This window comes from Ascaphus truei, chromosome 1 (assembly GCF_040206685.1).
Source record: "Ascaphus truei isolate aAscTru1 chromosome 1, aAscTru1.hap1, whole genome shotgun sequence".
Lineage (NCBI taxonomy): Eukaryota > Metazoa > Chordata > Amphibia > Anura > Ascaphidae > Ascaphus > Ascaphus truei.
In genome coordinates this window covers 118,401,894-118,422,941 of record NC_134483.1, presented here as the reverse complement: position 1 = coordinate 118,422,941, position 21,048 = coordinate 118,401,894, and the positions used below count along the sequence as shown (strand labels likewise).

Sequence of the window (21,048 nt, the reverse complement as noted above, 5' to 3'; positions counted from 1 at the left end):
ATTAGTTTTTGTTATGCAGATTGAAGGACATGCACACTTTAAACGTATCATTATCATTTGTGTGTCATGTACTGTAACTCCACCCTATTCCTTTTGATACTCACACACATCGCAAGTGGACACACAAACACAGTGCAAAACTTTAAGCTAAGTCCTTGATACATTGATGCTACGAGATGCAAAATGGAAATGATACTATTTATGGCAAATGTGCTCCACAATGCCTTAGAAGGTTGATGCCAGTGCCTCTTATGATTAATCTGGTCCTCTAATGTTGCTCTAGTTTTCCAGCTGGGAAACTGATTTTTTCCCCCCAGAAAAAATAAACATACAACATTATAAGAGATATGTTTCTTACTTGTGAAAACATAGTGGTTTACAGAAGGGATTAGTATGGAAGTACAAAAAAAATTACAGAAAGCTCCTGGTGTTTACTTTATTACTTTTTTCAAACTGCTAAAAATTATCAAGTGTATCCCAATAAGAAAATCTCAAGTGAGGTGGAGCTACCTACAGCATGTCTAAAATGGCCTGAATTCTCTTGCTCCTCACCCCATTGCAGGTTCTATTATATACAAAAGAGTTACCTACTAGCTGTTTGTACTGTGATATTTATTCGTGTCTCAGAGAGCTCAGGTGAAACAGCTGTGATTGTGACTGTGTAGTTGGTGCCTTGGAAAAGATCTAAACACACGGCAGGAAATTCTTTGTCTGTAGTGAAGTTAAAAGTCATCTCATGAACAAAATCCTTCTGATGCCATCTTGTTCCAAATATATTGAACTTTTACAGAGGAGGAGAAAAGTGAAAAAGAAATTTGTATTTTCTGTACTAGTCACAAAAGAAAATAATTACTGTTAATATACACAATATGATAGACACTACTAATTAAAACATACAAAAAAAGAGCTTGACCTAAATAAAAAAAACCTGTGAGAGACACGCCAACCCCTGGTACCAGACCAGGAATTGTTTGGAGATTTTGCTGGGAACTGCGTGTGATTCGTGGATCCAGTCAGATGATCATGATAAAAGAACAGATTCTTTCCACTGCCTCTCACCATTGTGCATCTTGTAAGTAGATAATCTTACAGGCTACAGTGCTGTGTTGCCGAAAAGAAATATTGCACAATGGTCTTTTCCCTTTTCCTTGAATTTTAGGAACCTACTTATTTGAAGAGCTGTACCCACTATTTTGGATCTCTACCCACTATTTTTGCACATTGTTTCCTATGGACATTGGAACTGGTATCTAATTATCACTAATTTGTGCTGGGGAGTGATTCTTGTTTCTGTAAATAAATATACACACACACACACTATTTACAACATCTAGTTTTCATCTTAAATTTACACTTAACTCACTACATGATACAGTGAAACCCCTACTACAGTATGTCTAAAGAAAAGCGTAAGTGGTGTTTGCTTTTACATGGAATTTAATGAACGCACATCGTCTTGCTTACCTCATACAATATCTTCCAATCCAAAATTTCCTCACTCTTCTTCCATTGTAGACAAGTTCCATTGAAAAGGGACACGTTGCTTATTAAATCTGACTTTACTAGTAATGAAAAACAAGGTATAGTAAATAAATTGACAATAAAAAATAATGCAAATTCTATAACATATTAGGATAAGATCAGAAAAAACGTTGTATCTATGGCGCTGGGTCAGAAACATATATAAAGAGATAATAAATGTATTATACAACCAGTAGAAGGATGCACTCCGCTGGAACTCTTCCAATGAAGACAGTGAATCATGCAAGGGAAACAAAAACAAACATAGTGTAATATTACACTATGTTTGTTTTTGTTTTTGTTTCCCTTGCATGATTCACTGTCTTCATTGGAAGAGTTCCAGCGGAGTGCATCCTTCTACTGGTTGTATAATACATTTATTATCTCTTTATATATGTTTCTGACCCAGCGCCATAGATACAACGTTTTTTCTGGTTTCACATCTGACCTGGGGGGTCAGAGTTGTATCACAGGCTGCGGGCCTTCTTTTTTTAGATTAGCGCTACCTTTCTCTTGTCTAATATTAGGATAAGATGGTATGATGGTTTCACACTTTAAACAGTAGTTCACATTTAAAACGTTGTTGAGGTATAGTACAAAGAGCAGTATACATAACTGATGTTTCAAGTGTTAACACAAATTAATGAGTTTAATAACTTATTATCTCCTTAAACATACTTAAAATAATGCGTTAAATGTGTTCAATTTAGTTTATTATTTTTGAAAACTGGCAAAATTGGTAAGTGTATCCCAATAAGAAATCCTCATGTGAGGTGGAGCTACCTACAGCTGCATAACATACAACATGTCAATACAACATTGCAGGTTCTATTATATACAAAAGAGTTACCTACTAGCTGTTTGTACTGTGATATTTATTCGTATCTCAGAGAGCTCAGGTGACACAGCTGTGATTGTGACTGTGTAGTTGGTGCCTTGGAGAAGATCTAAACACACAGTGGGAAATTCTTTGTCTGTAGTGAAGTTAAAAGTCATCTCATGAACAAAATCCTTCTGATGCCATCTTGTTCCAAATATATTGAACTTTTACAGAGGAAGAGAAAAGTGAAATAAACACATTTGTATTTTCTGTACTAGTCACAAAACTATAATATATATATATATATATATATATATATATATATATATATATATATATATATATATATATATATATATATATATATATATAGCAACTGTAAATATTCCTGTATATTAATTTGCATGTCTTAGACAGGTCTGCAACCCTGTCTTTCACCATTCTCACCCAGCACACAGCACTTACACTGCAGCAAGGGCTTCTGGGAAATGACATGCAAATGAGCACACACTGCCACCTTTTATCTCATGCTGACATTACATGAGCAACCCTTAGCCAATGCATGCTGCTTTAAACACAGCTTTTAAGCAAGGGCTTGGGAGATGCAAAGCCAGTAAAACCACTCACAGACATGTTTCAACCTTGATGGGTATCATCAGTGTGAGGTTGGTTGTGCTGGCTATGCTGGTTTGAGACTAAGAGTAGGTATTCACCACACTTTTGTCACCTTTTTTTACCCACCATAACCTGAATAAGTGTGGTGAATACCTAATCTTAGTCTCAAACCATGTGAATGTGCTTACAGGTGACACACACACACTATTTACGATATCTGGCTGTCTTCTTTAATTGATGGTGTATATTTACTCATTTACACTTTACTGACTACATGATACAGTGAAACCCCTACTATGTCTAAAGAAAAGCGTAAGTGGTGTTTGCTTTTACATGGAATTTAATGAACGCACATCGTCTTGCTTACCTCATACAATATCTTCCAATCCAATATTTCCTCACTCTTCTTCCATTGTAGGCAAGTTCCATTGAAAAGGGACACGTTGCTTATTAAATCTGACTTTACTAGTAATGAAAAACAAGATATAGTAAATAAATTGGCAATAAAAAATACTGCAAAGTATATAACACATTAGATAAGATGGTTTGATGGCTTGACACTTCAGCAGCATTTTAAACAGGGGTTGAGGTATAGAACAACACTACAGAACTCAGTATACACAACTGATTTTTCAAGTGATACAGATGTAGCAAATGTTATTACCACTGTTAACACAAAATAACGAGTTCAATAACATTATCTGCTTAATTGTTATTTTCCATAGCACTACTGTTTAATAACGCACCAGCGTTACTGCCAATCATTGCGTAGAACAACATCTTCCACATGTGTGTACTGTATATATAGAAAAGTCTATAACGTGCAACAACATATAATTAACACCACTTCTTTACATATGGTAGACAGCCTTAGCACCCGAGTAGTAGCCATACAGTACTACATTTTCCCTTCCACCCAATCTGTGATCTGTATGAAAGGGACTATGTATCAACAGCAAAATAATCAACTATGTTAGCTTTAGTCTGCTTCTGATGTAAGAAACATGTTAATAAAGTGTGTTTTACATTTCATAAGCTTATTTGTTGGAGGAGTTTACGACAATTTAGAAGTTGCTCAGTTTTTTGACACTGAGAAATGGGGGGGGGGGAGAATTAACAGATGCAAAATTGGATACATCTCATCATAATGTGTCAACCTTAATCAACCCTTTCTCCCAATGTTGGCACTCAACATGAGGAGCCAACATGCTCTTGTATTTTATTGTGTTGACATTTCAATCCACAACTCCACATATCAAGATACGATAAGAAGTCAAATATAGGCAATATTGATAATTAAACTTCATTTCAAGAGCAAAAATACTGTTTTGGAGCAGATATAACCCATCATGTGTTGATGCCTTGAGGTGTTGTATTGATGACTCAAAGGCGAAGTTATGTTTTTTGGCTGTTATTTTCACTCTAATTCAGGGTGAGTGGTAAAGAAAGTATGCAAAGGCTACACTTCAAGCATACTTTAAATTTTTAATACATTACAAACATAATTAAAATAATGTGTTCAATGCCAGAGGTGGAAAAAAACATCAAATCTAATTGGATAGATAGGCAGAAACAAGCGCTATAGTTGAAAAATGTGGATTTCTGGCATGCTAGCAATATATTGCAACATCAAATACCTCTGCCATTCGTTAATACTACGGCTAAGGCAGAAAAAAAAGCCTACAATATTATGTATAGCTACCGTCTTCTGCAAGTACAAGTAATGTAAGTAATTTGAACTATATTTATGTTTTACAATATGGGACTGTGTTTTTCCCCATACACACAATTTTGCATTAATACCATGTACAAAACCTTCATTGAGTGGATTGCTTCCAAATTAAAATGTTAAACGCTGTAAACAGTCTGGGCCATTTTATATTTTGCTCATAAATTTGGCTGACAATGAATGTTTCAATGAACCGGAGAAAATTATAGCTCATCATGAAAAAACAAATGTAGGGTAAAGTTGATGGCTCATCTTGACTAGGCAGACTTCTGCCATAAGACAATTTGCAATGATAAAGGACATCATTCGTGTCTTCCAGTGTCTTCCAGTGTCTTCCAGTGTCTTCCAGTGGTAGAAGGTACCTTATACAATAGCCAAAAAAAACTGCTTAGTACATATAGCCAGATACTTTTTAATGGCTAACTGATCTCAGAAAAGGATAGCAAGCTTTCAGGACCATTAGAGGAGTTCGTTGTTAATATCGGCCTGCAGAACGGACTTCAGTGTTGTTGAAAGTTTGGCATTCTCTTGTAATACTGTATCAATTAGTATCATGTTTACCCTACTTTTGTTTTTATTTTTTTGTGATATACTGTAGTTTTTCTTCCTTTGGGCTAAAGGTACAACCTTCCGCACAAGGGAGATATTGAGGCACGTTTTGGTCACCTTGAGTAAAGAGGCAATGGAAACTCAAATCAAACTCACTGTTCACCCAATTAATATAGTAATTTTAAGCTTCTTACTTTCTATAGGCTTTATACGCAAAAGCTAGAGAAGACGGAAAACCCCAAAGCAAACAAGTAGTACATTTTGGGCAATATGTTACTACCTGTAAGCGGTATTATGCCATAGGGGTGGGACACTTTCCAGTTCTGGAAGTTACCTTGTGACCCATTCACTATGCCTTATGGCATAGCACTACTTGGTAAATATGGGCCTATATGCATCAGAGCATCCTAAAAATTGTATTTTGGGGTTATTCTTGTGTCCTGAATTTTCTATGTTCCTCATCTCAGACACCCAGAATGCTTGGTAGCAGTGCAAACAAACTAACAGGTACGACAGGATTAAATATCTGCGCTTGTTCCTGACTCTGTACTCCCTTCACTCAGGCTTACGTATAGATGCATTGCAATGTAGCCTCAAACTTTCAAGAACATTCTTTGTAAATAAGGATTATAAGATAATATGTGATGCACTTTGTGTGGCTATTTGCACATTTTTACTAAGAATGCGCATATATGCACTTTATGCCCCATATAAGTGTATATAATTGAAAAATACAGTTTGCAGATGACATGTCATTAACCTTGACAGTGCCCTAATGACATACCTGGTACAGCATGAGCCTTGGCACGCCAGAGGCCCTTATGACAAATCAGGTAAGGGGTGATCAGGCTGACTGCTCCAACGGAAGCCCAATCCAAACAGAAATGGAAACCCCCACACTTCCATTTCCGGCATTCGGGCCCTGGCCGGATCATGTGTTCACTCCTAGAGCGATCGCTTGACCCGGAAGGGCCGGGGGTCCAGTGTCACTCTGGTGCCGCCAGATCCCTGGCACTCTACAGGTTAACCAAGTAGCGCGCACCTCTTTCAGGGATTAGATGATATTATTTTGTCCATAGAAAACACTTCTAATGCCATCTACCGCTAAAGTTTAATTCCTAATCCTTTAATAACATTCATAATGTAACAAGGTTTGGTTAAACAAAAGAATAATCCTGTGTGTGCAATACCTGTGCAGGTCAGATTCAATTCTTCCCAAACAGCTTCGGCCGTGCAGAGAGAAAAAGTCTTGCCACCATTATCCTGGAATCCTGGCTTACAGACGTAATAGACAGAGTTTCCCAGGGTTGACTGGTTATTCCACAGCAGGTCAGCATGGTCAATAATTGAAGGAACTCCGCAGTCAACCTCTCCAGTAAAAAAAAAAACAACATGTAATTAATAATCTCTAAATACAAAAGTTCCTAAGGAAAAACATACTGTAGATGCTTGAAAGTGGAAGAAATTCCAATGACCAAGGTGTACTAATGGCAGTAGTATGGTTAATGGTATTTTCTTCCTTTTTTTGTTTTAAATAAATCGGACAAGATTGTTCATTACATTTTACGTTGTTGTTTTCATGGTAAATACAGGCTTTGGAGTTTGTTTTTAATAATATTTACGTAATCTCTTTTGGTGATTTAACTTTGGTGACTGTTTGCCAATTCTTAAATCTATAGCAATCTTTGCTTCTTTGATTGCAAAGTAAATATGATCCCATGATTAGTCAAACACATAACATATGAAGCGGATCAGCATAAATTCAGTGGGTCCCAAATAAAAAGATACAAGGAAGTAAATTGCACCAACTTGTCTCATTAGTATTTTGTCCTGCTTCAGTATGTACAGTAACTGCTGAGTTGTGATTTGAGCATTGCAGAGTGATAACTGACATAGCAGACAATAAAAGCCTAGAATAACGAATGGTTGATAAATGGGAAAATTGACACTGCGTTTAACGACAATTTTTGTCATCAACCTGTTCACTAAAACATATCGCCAGCGCTAAAGCAGTGATAAAGAGTGTTATTTTTAACAAAAAACACCTGAAAATGACAAATCAACGCCAAATTACTTATTCACATGCGATTCACTAAACTACAATAGATGGCAATATAGGACTAAAGGCAAAACATATCTCATTTTTATTAACTACTCTGGGTTGGCGTCAAGTCTTTGTTTCCTATAGATATAATGGGCACTCTATACAGGCAATATACGCGAGATCTAGAATAGGTGATTAATATACAAACAAAAAAAATACATACAAACACTGGGAAGAAGAAGAGGAGGAGTGGCTCAGTGAGTAAAGACACTGACTGGCACTGAGTTTGAAGCAGGGGAACCTGCAGTCGGTTCCTTGTGACCTTGGGCAAGTCACTTTATCTCCCTGTGCCTCGGGCACCAAAAACATACATTGTAAGCTCCACGGGGCAGGGACCTGTGCCTGCAAAATGTCTCTGTAAAGCACTACGTAAAACTAGCAGTGCTATACAAGAACATGCTATTATTATTAAGAGAAAAAGCAACACTACCCTGCACACTCAAATAATACAGTATATATATATATATATATATATATATATATATATATATATATATATATATATATATATATATATATATATATATATATATATATATATATCCACACATAAAAGGATGAAAACACTGCCAAAACCTGATAGCAAAATAACACAATATTTATTACAAAAAAAATCAAATACATATCATCAATGTAGAGGTAAAACTCACTAAATGCATTTCTTGTCCTGGAATTTCTTGATATTTCTATTGAAAAACTAATTAAAGACGCCTAATCTTCAGAACTTGCCATATCAAAATACCTTCCTTTTAAAATAAAGATTTTTTTCCTGTCAAAAACAACATTTAATCACCTTTTCCTCAGTACTCAAAGAATGTAGTTAATGACTTTTACCGCTACAATGACGATATAAAAAATACATAAATTGCGTGTGATCTAAGAATATTACTAGTTCCTGATTCTAAAGATTTAACCTTAAATTTTGCAGCATAATCCCTCTATCCATGGAACAGATACAGTACATATATTATATGTACTAAGGACAATTTCCAAAATGACCTAATAATACATGTACAGTATCATAAAAAATGTTTAGAGAACACACTGTGATCAGATTGGTAAAAAATCGCCAATGGCCATTCTCAAAAAGAATCGGTCCTAATGTGCAGACAGAAACGTTATAAGCGCTGGTCGAGAATGTGGTATTCGATAACCGATATAGAAACATTTCTTCAACTTAAAGAGATGTTTCATTTGTGTAGACGGGTCCTCTCTTACCTCCTGGCTGGGAGGGGGACGGCTGCAGAGCTGACAGAGCGCTGGAGCTCCGTGGCGGACAGCCAGTGCAGGGCGCCGCCATCTTGGTGGCCCGTGCATGCGTAGGGCGATCCTCGCGCATGCACAGTAGAAGTTAGGGCAGCGGCCATTAGGGAACGGCTCCGAAACGGACTACAAGTCCCAGCAGCCCATGGGGCTGCTCATCACGTGGGGATGCACAGCCAATAGGGCTGCGGAATCCCCGGGAGGCAGGTAGATACATTTGGCGCACTAAGGACCGCGCCAGAAGGAGGAGAGCAACCACTGAGGTAGTGTCCAGGAAGCAGTGCTCCTCTGGACAAGGCCTAGGTTTGCCCCTTAGGTCCCAGCAGGCCCCGACTCCCTGTAGCTTGCGTGCTGTAGGGAAGGCCCCAGACAAGGACACTTCCCCAATACAGTAGCCATATAGTATTAGTATACCGGTGACGGACACCACATGTTGTGCACGGCCTGCAGTCTGGGACCAGACCACAGGCATATCCTGAGAGACATTAAGGGACACCATCCAGCTGGAGTTCCCTCAAGAGGCGGAAGCCTCCGGACAGGAGAGAGAGGATCCGTAGACCGCATCGTGGGATCACGTTGCGGTTCTGCGGATCCACCATCCAAGTCAGCCTGGTCTGGCCTAAGAAGGAAGGTACCCAACGTGCACCAACGGCCATACACAGGGGGTAGCGCTACTCCACACACTTTGGGTGGGCCTGACTGTGGACACGAGGGTGGTTAGGTGCCCAGGGCACCCTCAGTACTTTGGAGGTTCTACCGGGGTGGTGTTACTGTGTTGTGGGTATTGCATTGTGGGGGCCTTGTACTATTATTGTATTGTAGAGGTTATGTGTGTCAGTAAATATAAGCTAGTTATACCAGTGTGTGTATCTTTATTCACTGATTATATTGGTTCCTGTGAGGGGTTATCCTGATAAGATGGACAATTGGTGATATATTCCCAATGAATAAGTTCCATGAAAGCTCATTTTATCTCTGCACTTTAATATTTGTGGGTGTCAGAGTGGATATACAGTTAGACTCCCAGCCCATCGTTTATATGCATGCAATCTAGAGCTGCTTTAAGAGTAATGCGAGATATGCTTACTGAGTGAGAAAACTGAGAGGCGCTGGAACTCAGCAATTACACAGAGGAACCAAGCAAGTTGTTTTGTACATTTGTAACAGTGTTTCCCCCACCCGGTGGGAGATTTGGCCAATATCTATGGTGCATGATAATGGCTGGTAACAGGGGGGCTGAGCTGTCCGCCGATGGTGGTGGGGACTCAGGAACATGTTTCTGGGGTACATTACCCACATGGTTCTTTAGCAGTGCAGCGCCTCCATCTGCCTTAGCCTCCAGATCAATGGAGGTGATCTCCTACAGTAGAAATACTCCCTCTCCTCCCAGTAAGATCACACACCAGACAGGAGGTATATAAACAGGAATGGCTTTATTCTCTTCTCTGTACCAGCACAGCAAAACGTCAGTTGCCTGCCCAAGTACAGTCTCTCTGGGTCGGCTACCAAGCTGTAGGATGGTCCCTGGACAATGACTACAGGTCAAGGGCCCCTGCAGCTGTCCTAGCTCTTCCCTGCCACTCTAGCAGAGGCAGGGAGAAGGTCCACACTCACTCTCCCTGAGGGGAAGAAGAACAGAGAAGGCTCCAATCTTAAAGCACTCTGCTGTGTGACCTACCTCTCTCAAGTGGGGAGAGGCACTACTAAATTTTGACGCAATCCCTCTTAAGTACAGCCAGGAGGAGGGCACCAGTTCTGATCCAGGATTGGATAAACTCAGGCCTAGCTAACACCGCCTCCCCTGTCACTCAAAAGCATTGCAGGGAGTGGGGAAAACCCATGATTACTACTGGCAGCCTGCCCTTACCAGGGCTTACTGCCAGTATAGGAGGGCAGACTGGTAGCCATAGATGGCATGGCTACACATTTATGATTCTTTTCACGTCGATACCACTTATGGGATATCACGTGCTCTACCAGCTGCTATAACGTTTGTGCGCACCTTAGGGTGGAAGCTTTCTGAGAATTTTGTTATATTAGGTAATTTGGGGAATTTTCCTTAGTACACATACAGCAGTATACTTATCTGTTCCATGTATAGAGGGGCAATGGTGCATGATTTAAGGGTTGTATCTATAGTCGTGAAATGGTATAAGGGGCTGGTTATGCATTTTCTATGTTTTTTTATGACTTGTATTTTATTTGTAGGGTGTTTATGTTGTATGTTACCCCCTTTGTGACTTGGAGGCTTTCCTGTGCAATGAATTGGTAGGCTCAGGCATCAAAGGGATTCAATAATATTCTGCCTTAGGGGTTTGAAAGACATCCTCCTACATAACTAAAAAAAAGTATTATATCTCATTTCCCCCGAATTACAGATTAAAGCGAAGTATCACTTATTTGTATCGCTAGAGCTATTTAATGCAATTTTTATTTATGAAAATTAGCTGATTATTTTGCTACCCACTTTTGAATAAATAATTATTGGGGAATATGGTGATTCTTGTAAAAATAATTATTTCTGCAAACCCATTTGGTAATAACACCAACATTTTGTGCATTTATAGACTTTTTGTGCAGTTGCAATATGTCTAAAAGTGTTTTATTTCAACTTGGTTCCTATGAACCTTTGGGTTCCCTGGGTATCCCCAAAGGGTTTTACAGAATCTTAAGGTCATTTGAAAATGGTACAAAATACATGTAACGGGTATTCCCTGTGAATACAGACGCTACTAATGCTGTATATTACCTTTGGGGCCCTCAGGAGCCTAAGCCTCCGCTCGGGGAGCCTGGGGTACATATATATATATATTCGCTTTCTCGTGGTGCAACGCCTCCACCTGGGCGGGAAGGGGCCCTCACAGGACACAACCCAATAACACACAATTGGTATGATAAAGCAATAATGAACTTTACTGAACATGCATATATATAACTCTTATACTCTATAAGTCCCAATGTCATTCACTCCCACTTATGAGTGTATGCCTCTTACCCACCACCGTGTACCCCCACACAGTGTCCACAGTATAACCCTTGTCCCGTGGTCAGCGCTGCCACTATGTGTGAGTACTCTGTAGGTGGTGCACGTGCGTAACAATACCTGCCCAGTGCAACGGCACCTGGGCGTTCAAAGGATCTTCAAAAAGGATCCGACGACCTCCTGACAACGTCCGGTTCCTCCAGCGGGATGATCGGTTAGGGTCGTCCACTCTGGGTACGGTTCCGCTCTCCCTGCGGAGTAGACTTGATCCCAAGCCTCTTGGTGGGAAGCGCAGCGTCCGCTGTGTCCCTAACTGACACTGTATATGCTAATGGGGCAGGGTCCCTAACCTGGGTGACAAGGTGAAGAATTCCCTGATGAAGAAACCTCTTCGGTTTCGAAACGCGTTGGAATAAGAAAGTATCCCGAGACCCGTTACCCACCCCGTTGGCACTCTATCTGGCTACCGGAGGACAGTCACGCGAGCAGCGCTGCTATAGACGGATGACGTCACAACCCGGAAGTGCCTGCCGCAACGGAGGTTTGGAGGAGGATTGAAGCTGCCGTGCATGTCCCAGAGACAGGGCTGCTTCTTTGAGAACTGAAAACACGGGACACTAGTCATCTCATAAAGACTCCCCCCAATTGATGCTACAGAACCTGGCACCACAGAGGGTTCCTGCTGGTGAAATCCAAACCGGTTTCCACTGATGACATCTGTTGGTGTATGGGTAACATATCCCTAACATGCTCACTTGTATTTAACTTGATGTACGCACATTACTTACCTTATTGAATTTTTGAATTAATATATTTAATGCACTATGAGCGTTGTGCGCTGTGTTTTTTTGTCTATTTGTCCCTAACCTGGGGCCTGTCCCTGAAGCACCACAAACTGACTGAGTGGCTCAGGGCTAACTGGGGCCTAGGGGGCTGCTGACCTAGTCAGTGGGTCACTGACCCCTGCACCCTCACCTTCTTCCCCTAGCGCCGACTGACTAGAGTGGGCTCCGTGACAGCTTCCTATTCCCTGCCTATGAGGATCCTCACACCCTATTGGTTCCCTGGCATAACACGGGGTGTCCTAAGGCTCATGGGACTTGAAGTCCCTGCTCAGAGCCTTCTCCTGATTGGCTGCCTTTTCGCGCGCTTCGTACTGCGCATGCGCGACCTGCCTCTGGCCTTCCCGTATTCTGTCACACTGCGCATGCGTGCGCACCAGCTAAGATGGCGTCACCCTCTGAGGGAGCCGCCGGTACCCCTAGTGACGCACTCGCCACTCCTCTTCTACCCGGCATCCCCCTGCACTACTGAAGGCGCGCGCCGTGCGCGCACACACACCCGCACCTCCCCCGCGACCGACCCGCAGTGAGTACCTGGAGGAGGGTCCGCTGTGCAGAGAGGGACCTGGCTACATACAGAAGAATTTACAATGCATCTCATCTCAGATGCGCTATTAGAGAGGGTTGGGGTTCCTTACAATGCATCTCATCTCAGATGCGCTATTAGAGAGGGTTGGGGTACCTTAAAACCCTGATACCCTGATATCCAAAACCTATGCCAAACTATGTGTACTTTATAGGAACAAATGCTCCCTAAGTCTGCTAGTCAGAAAGTGTATCGCACAGCAGATGCTAATGCCAATTATCGACTATGGGGACATACAGTAGTATACGGCTCGGCACCCCAAACCCACCATAGCAAACTTGACACCCTCTACAATTCAATATGCCGTTTTGTTCTCCAATGCAACTACAACACACATCACTGCGAAATGCTAAAAGAACTAGATTGGTCATCACTCTTTCAAAACTAAAGCTGTCTCACATTTTAATCTGGTCTGTAACTGTTACATAAGCCTATAATATATATTATCTCTTACTGTGCATGCAATGTCTTGTATATAATGTATACCCTGTTCACTTATTTATCTATGTATTTGTAACCATGTATTATTTGTCATCATAACTCAATGCCCAGGACATACTTGAAAAAAAGAGGTAGCTCTCAATGTTTTACTTCCCGGTAAAACATTTTATAAATAAATAAACAATGCATCTGATCTCAGACACACTATTAGAGAGGATTGGGGTTCCTTACAATGCATCTGATCTCTGATGCGCTATTAGGCTTTGGTCCAGCTCCTTTCCTCCAGTCTGGAGGTCCCCGCTGGCTCCTTCCGGCGTGGCTGACTGCGTGCTGTGACGCGTCAGCCAGCCGGAGCTACAAGGAGCTTGTGGTTTCGGCAAGTGTCGCGTCACGTAATACGCACGGGAACCAATCACGGATTGGATCCAAGCAGCCAATACGATTCCCTCTTTGCTCCGATCCCCCCCCCCTCCGATTTCTCCCTTCTGCTCCTCCGTTCCCCCCCGTGTGTATTTGCCTGTGTGAATGAGTGCCTGTGTGTGTGTATGAGGGCCTGTTTGTGTGTGTGAGTGTCTGTGTGTCCTTCCCTCTGTGCTGTTCGCCCCTGGGACTCCTGGCTTCAGAGTGCGAGGGGCTACGGGAGTGAGAGAGAGAGGGACCGACCGGGGGGTACGACAGCACGACACCCCTCCGTTAAAACCACGTCCCCCCGCCCAAACCACACCCCCCCTGGCTCCCGCTCTCTACACACCGCAGATAGCGGTCAATTGCCTGTCAGCGCGCCGCCTGTCTGCAGTGCGGGCGTGCTGACTGAGGGAGCGGGGCCTCAGGCTTAGAGAGGGTTGGGGTCCCTCAGAATTTCACTATATAATTATAGGGCTCCTTAACAAAAAAAAGGATGGAAACCACTGACCTAAGGTAAAGGTTGATTCAGTTCTGAGTTTTTTTACATCTTTTCCAAAGCATAATGGAATGCCTAGTCATTTATTCTATTGAGAGTCATACAATCTGGCCTGCATTTGGCAAACATGTATTTGGCAATAATCATAGAACCTATTTTCCTTCTAAATAAATAGACACCAAGTTGTCTTACAATGAACTTTGTGATCAAAATATGAAAAGGATTTAGCCAAACATAATTACCTGTACACATGAAAGTTATGTTTTCCCATGTTTCATTTAAAGTGCATCTTGAAAGGTTCCACGGGTCAACATTATAAAATCCTTTCATACACGTATATTGTACTTCACTTCCAAGGTTTCTGGCTCCATTCCAAATGATTTCCGCATTATAAACTGCAGGTGGGGGTCCACAGTCTATTTCTTAAAAGAAAAAAGAACAAAAACATATTTTTATGCCAAGATTGGCAGTCCCCCAAGTTTTTGTTTTTTGTTTAAATGTAAGTTGTTACTCTATTTTGAAAATATCAATTGCAGAAAATCTTAATCATCAATTTAAATAAATTTTTAAGATAAATAATAAATGATTATTATGCCATCCACGACCTTTGACACATTTCAGTATAATTATATGGAGAGTAGTGAATACAGAGAAATGCAGACACAATATAGGAATCATTCATGTTCAATGAAAAGAATTACAATATAGTTCTGTAAGTTACATTTAGACATCCAACTGCTTCCCCCACCCTGAGGGAGATTTGGCCATTACTAAACGTGTGGTGCATGATACCTGCTGGTAACAGGAGGGCTGAGCTGTCCGCAGTGGTAGTGGGGACACAGGATCAGGTTTCTGGGGTACATTACCCATATGGTTCTCTAGCAGTGCAGCGCCTCCATCTGCTGTAGGCTCCAGATAGATGAAGATGAAGATAGATGAAGATGATCTCCTACAGTAGAACTATCACCTCTCCCCCTAGTAAGATCACACACTAGGCGGGAGTATAACAACAGGAACAGTTTCTTCTCTTAGTCTGTGCAGTACAGGAACAAGGCAGATCTCTGCCCACTGCAGTCTCTGGGATGGTCAACTTGAGGATGGTCCCTGGCCTACCACTACAGGTCAGGGCCCCTGCAGCTGTCCCAGCTCTTCCCAACTCCCCTATCAGGAGTCAGGGTATAGGCCCACACTCGTTCTTCCCCACGGGGAAGAGGAACAGGGAAGGCTCCAATCTCAGGCTCCCTGTGTGCAACCTGCCACTCTCAGTGGGGAGAGGCACTACTAAATTTGGGGCGGCACTGCCCTTAAATACAGCCAAGAGGAGGGCACCAGGTCTGTCCCATGATTGGTCATGCTCAGGCCTGATGTCACCACCTCCCACTGTCATTCCAGTGCAGCATCAAGGAGGGGGAAAACATCATGTTGACTACTGGCAGCCTGACTCTAGCAGGGCTTACTGCCAGGAGTAGGGCAGGTTAGTAGCCAAAGGTGGCATGGCTACATATATATACACATACTGTATACAGTGTGTGTGTGTATATATATATATATATATATATATATATATATATATATATATATATATATATATATATATGGGTAGAGGTATCAGTACCATGTTAGCCGAGCTTCAATAATCAAAAAATAAATAGATGATACCGTTCTGTGGCTAAATAAATAAAAATAAAAGCATTTCGTTAGCCACAGAACGGTATCATCTATTTATTTTTTGATTATATATATATATATATATATATATATATATACACACACACATACACATACACACACACACACACTGTACTGTATGTGTGCATATATATATGTAGCCATATATATATATTTATATATATATATATATATATATATATATATTCCACTTCCATGTTTTGCTTTTGCACCTCTTCGGACTAGTCCCTACTCCTCGCGGCTGCGCATGCTACAGCGTGCATGGCCCGAACAAGATACGGCCCTCTATGGGGCCGGCCCCAGTCACTGCCTGCGCGCGGCTGCAGATAGTGCGATGCGCGACCATCTTTGCCAAAAGACAAGACAAGAAATGTGTATTTTGGCGCGGTGGCCGAGCGCTGTCTTTGTCACGGCGGCAGTTCATCCAATGAGGTGAACCAGCCGCATGATGTCATGGCCGTGCCCCCACCACGCCCCCGACAAAAATCTTGTCTTTGCTCCCCCTTCTCTTCTCTGGACGCATGCGCCATCGCGACCCTGGGACCTCAGATCGCGGCTTAAACTGGTGCATGCGCCGCCAGGTGCTCCGAAGTGCGCGTGCACGCAGTGACTGGGGCCGTAGCCTTAGCCACCTAACATACTGTAACAATTGGAACTACAAGTACTTTTAAATTCCCACATTTCAAGTACATGTTGGTCATTTGAAAGCGCCCCTATAATATGGCTCTGAAACTGACTGGTGACGTTTAGATATGTGACTAATCTAAGGCCCCCAGACCTTTAACCTCAGGAGTCCTCTATATATCAATAAATGAACAATCATTACTTGCCCAGCACATTTACCTCTACATACTAGATCGACTCCTTCCCATTGTCCTTCTCCATTACAAGTTGCAATTCCATTTCCACTGTCGATGACATATCCGTGCAAGCATTTAAAAACGAGTATGCTTCCATTGGTGGTATTTCTTTGCAAATCTGAAGATGCATGTAGTATGGATGGGGGGGATCCACAGTCCACAGCTGCAGCAATGACATTTATCGGAAGGGTATGGTGAAAACCATTAAGTTATATTAAAAATTAAAAAAAAGAACTACTAGGTAATTCATTGTTCTGCCAGAGTCATTCTGATCAAACACTGTCATGAATTATGTTAATATTTATCCTACAAATTATGTAATTTACCAACGCACACAGCCCCTGTAAGCTCAGAACCCAAATTGCCCACATCATATTATAGTGTCAAAAGGAGTGCTACAATGATTGTGACCTCATATAGAACAAAAGAAAAAACGGCCTAGTGCTACATCTAACTTTACATATATTGTATACCGTATTTCCTCGATTCTAAGATGCACCTTTTTTCTGATTTTCACATGTCTGAAATTGGGGTGCGTCTTAGAATCGATGTATTAAAAAAAAAAAGAAAAAAAAGTGTTATTTACCCCCTCCATCTCACTTACCAGGTTTAGAGGCGACAGCAGTAGAGATCCGTTAGCGGGGAATTGAAGTGAGCGGCGGTGGCAGGAGAGGTGCATCAGCGGAGGAATGAAGTGTGCAGCGGCGGCAGGAGAGGTCCATGTTGTGGAGGAATGTAGTTAAGGCAGTGGGCGGGGCGGCAGAAGAACATCAGAACATTAGCCCTCAGACCGGAGCAGGAAAAGTGCGGCATAGGAGAATGGCCGGGGAGAAGCACGCTGTGACACCAGAAGTCAGACACCGGTTCCTGTTCCAGCCGGAACCGATGTCTGCTTCCGGTGCTAAAGTGCACTCCTCCCCAGCCGTTCTCCTACGCTGTGCTTCTCCTGCTCGGGTTTGAGGTTCTGATGTTCTTCTCCTTCCACCACCTGCCTGCTGCCTTAACTGCATTCCTCCACGAACACAGACCTCTCCTACCGCAGCACACTTCATTCCTCTGCTGACGGACCTCTCCGGCCGCCACCGCCGCACACTTCATTCCTCTGCTGACGGACCTCTCCTGCCGCCGCACACTTAATTCCTCTGCTGACGGACCTCTCCTGCTTCCGCCTGTAAATCTGGTAAGTGAGATGGAGGGGGTCAAATAACACTTTTTTTTTCGATTGGAAGTGCTAAATCGATGGTGCGTCTTACTGTTGAGGAAATATGGTAGTTAAATATTTATCTTCTCATAAGCAAGGGTCATTTAGTTAAATTCTTTGGCCAAAGTATTTTAAGCCTGTAACCACTTCACGGTATGACCCATCTGTAGTTAGATGTACTGTAGCATTAAGCCTTTTTTCCAAATACTGTATGTCATTTGATCTGTATGTCAGACAACAAAGCTCCCCAAGATCACTTTAACTAATTTCTAATCATCACCAAGAAAACATGTGTTGCTGTGGAAATCTTGAACTCTTGGTTGTTTTCAAAGGTTGGACTTGGGAAGCCCTGCTCTACAATGATTATATGGTCACTAACACTTAATAATGGCTATGGCATGTTAGTGTATACATTCCTGAAACAACATAGACACCAATAGGTAACTATACAATGTCATAGGGAAGATGGAAGTCTTAATGATTTTAAATAGTACTTTGGAAGGGTTTTGTCACTTTTTTTTTACCCACCATAAATTATTTTATTTGTGGTTGAAACCTATCCCAGCTTCAAATTGCAAAGCTAGTATAACCAGACCCCCAAAGGGTCAACACAGCTGTCTGTGGGTATGTTTACTGGCTATGCACTTCCTTAACACAGGCTGTGCTGAAAAGCTGTGTCATGTGCATAAGCTTATAGGGGTCCATGCTAAAAGGAATTTGAAGCAAAAGGTGACACTGTGTGCTCATTTGCATGTCCTTTCCCAGAATCCCTAGCTGTAGTGGAAGCACTATATGCTAAGAGATAATGGTAAAAAGCCGGGTTGCATACCTCTCTGAGACGTGAATGTGCTCACAAATGATATTTTTAAAAAGTAGTGGGGATGACACTGGATTTGTGGTGAACTACCATTTAAATGAATCTATAATGGTTAAGACACTTTACTGAATAAACCCCTGTGACATTATAGACATTATTTAGAATTGTACTTTATTTAATATAATTGAGATGAGAAGGGTAGAGCACAGCCAAAAAACGGGAGTCAGGAGAGGATCCAAAATACAAAAATCTTTAATGGAGTCAATGCAGCATAGGAAAAAATCTAGGTTTTTTCCTATGCTGCATTGTCTCTAGTAAAGATTTTTATATTTTGGATCCTCTCCTGACTCCCGTTTTTTGGCTGTGCTCTACTCTTCTCATCTCCATCTGTATTACTTCAGCAGCAGCAGCAGCATGTCTTCCCTACAAGGAGGTGTCCGTGAGTTCTAACCTTTATTATTGCCTTACTGCCTTATTATTCCCAATGAAATTGTGAGTGGTGGGTTTATCTCATTCACTCTCAGTATTTGGCTGTGGACCTACTCACCTGTATATTGTATACACCTACCTATGCTATGGGACTTACTACCTTTTAATACAAGCTAGGTATTTGAGCATTTTGACAAACTTTCTCTACTACTTTATTTAACAGAAGGTGGCAGCATTCTGAATTTTCTACAGCCCTAATCCAATACACCGTGAAGCTGCTTCTCCAAGTAAATGGGACTCAAAGGCTTCCCAGCCATGGAGATGCAGCTTCACAGCATACCGAATACAGCCCTAACACCATGATTCATCAAGCTCTGATGGGGGCAGGGGGGTATAGCACCCCCATTGACTTGAATGGCAGGTATAATGCCAGATCGCAGTGTGATACTCCACACCACAGCTTGATGAATCTGTTCCTAATAGAGATGCAAGTAGATGCTAATGTTATTTCTGCAAGCCAAGTAATTCATTCTGACCACAGAAGTGCAAAGAGTCATGTCAATGGAAATCTCTAAACTGGTGATGTTGGTGATAAAAACAATTAAAAACATTTACTATTATAAGCAAGTTGCCGTGTTACATTTGCATAATTAAAAATATATACAAATGTAGCCAGCGCTAGTACACCCGCATGCGTGTTGCAGCGGCCATTGGTCTGAATAAGCCCGCGCAAGAGAAAGGAGCAGGGCTAATATACGGTGTCACCCAGAGGAGCATCCAAGCAGCTGCAATAACGTTAGTTACATCTGTACATGTTTTCCAGTTGTTTTCAGTTGGACAACTGAAACACATTACCTGTTATATTCAATGAGTGAGTTAGAATCAGCAATACTTAGAGATTATGAGCGTCAGGGATTTAACCCTGAGGGTAATTACATAAGGGGACAGAAACCTATATTTTCTAGCAATATGGATGCAAGTGAGTGCTGCTGGGTTTTTTTTGGAAGACTGATTTGCTTGCTCATAACAGATTGCTTTCTGTTTCAGTCACAATAACCACCTGCTGTTACATTACATGGATCCTCATGCCTTCATTTTCATGGCATCAAATAACATCAAAACAATTATAACTATGAAATCATAACACAGTGTTTTTTTTCTGACTTCGGAGTCTGTTACGTGGATCCAGACACCAGAAATTGTGTTTCTTTCAAGAATTTGCTGACTATATGCACCAACATGTAATAATAACGTACAACGTTAAGCTGTGTGGTTGGTACGATGTAAATGCAATATTTTGTAAACATCGATAACATAATATTAAGTGGTACACTACCTTAACATTATCCCCAATTCTCCTTAAAATCCTTAAGGATAAAAATTTTTTAAAAATGACACAAATATAGTTAAAGTTTAAATATATTAGTGTAATGTTATGTAGATGTTATTGATCAGGGACATACTCTCTTCTACCTACAGTACCCTTTGTAGTCTTCCTCTCCATCTAGCAGAATAGGGTTGTAGACAGGACAGAAATAGCACTTGCACTGTCAGTGAGGAATTTGCTAATCACTATTTTCAGTCGAGGCTCGAACATCCAGTGACACAGATTTATAGATTAATTATCTGTGGTGCAACAGTAACTACATTTTCAAAGGGAGCTGGATAGAATTATCTTCTGGAGCTCAGCTAGAGCCA

The 21,048-nt window shown here is 41.4% G+C and overlaps 1 protein-coding gene across 5 annotated transcripts in view; it reads right to left on the bottom strand.

Moving 5' to 3' along the window:
• The window catches only part of SUSD1 (sushi domain containing 1), a 179,803-nt gene that overhangs the window by 70,032 nt on the left and 88,723 nt on the right, over positions 1–21,048 (bottom strand). For all 5 annotated transcript variants that reach the window (XR_012800399.1, XM_075593999.1, XM_075594032.1 and 2 more), the window contains 7 exons: positions 16,887–17,066; positions 14,597–14,776; positions 6,425–6,604; positions 3,324–3,421; positions 2,376–2,565; positions 1,465–1,562; positions 592–781 (listed from right to left, as the gene is read on the bottom strand). Coding sequence is in view for 4 of the 5 variants with exons in the window: in XM_075593999.1 (XP_075450114.1) it covers positions 592–781; positions 1,465–1,562; positions 2,376–2,565; positions 3,324–3,421; positions 6,425–6,604; positions 14,597–14,776; positions 16,887–17,066 (1,116 nt within the window). In the remaining variant the exon portion in view is untranslated. The remainder of the gene's footprint in view (positions 1–591; positions 782–1,464; positions 1,563–2,375; positions 2,566–3,323; positions 3,422–6,424; positions 6,605–14,596; positions 14,777–16,886; positions 17,067–21,048) is intronic.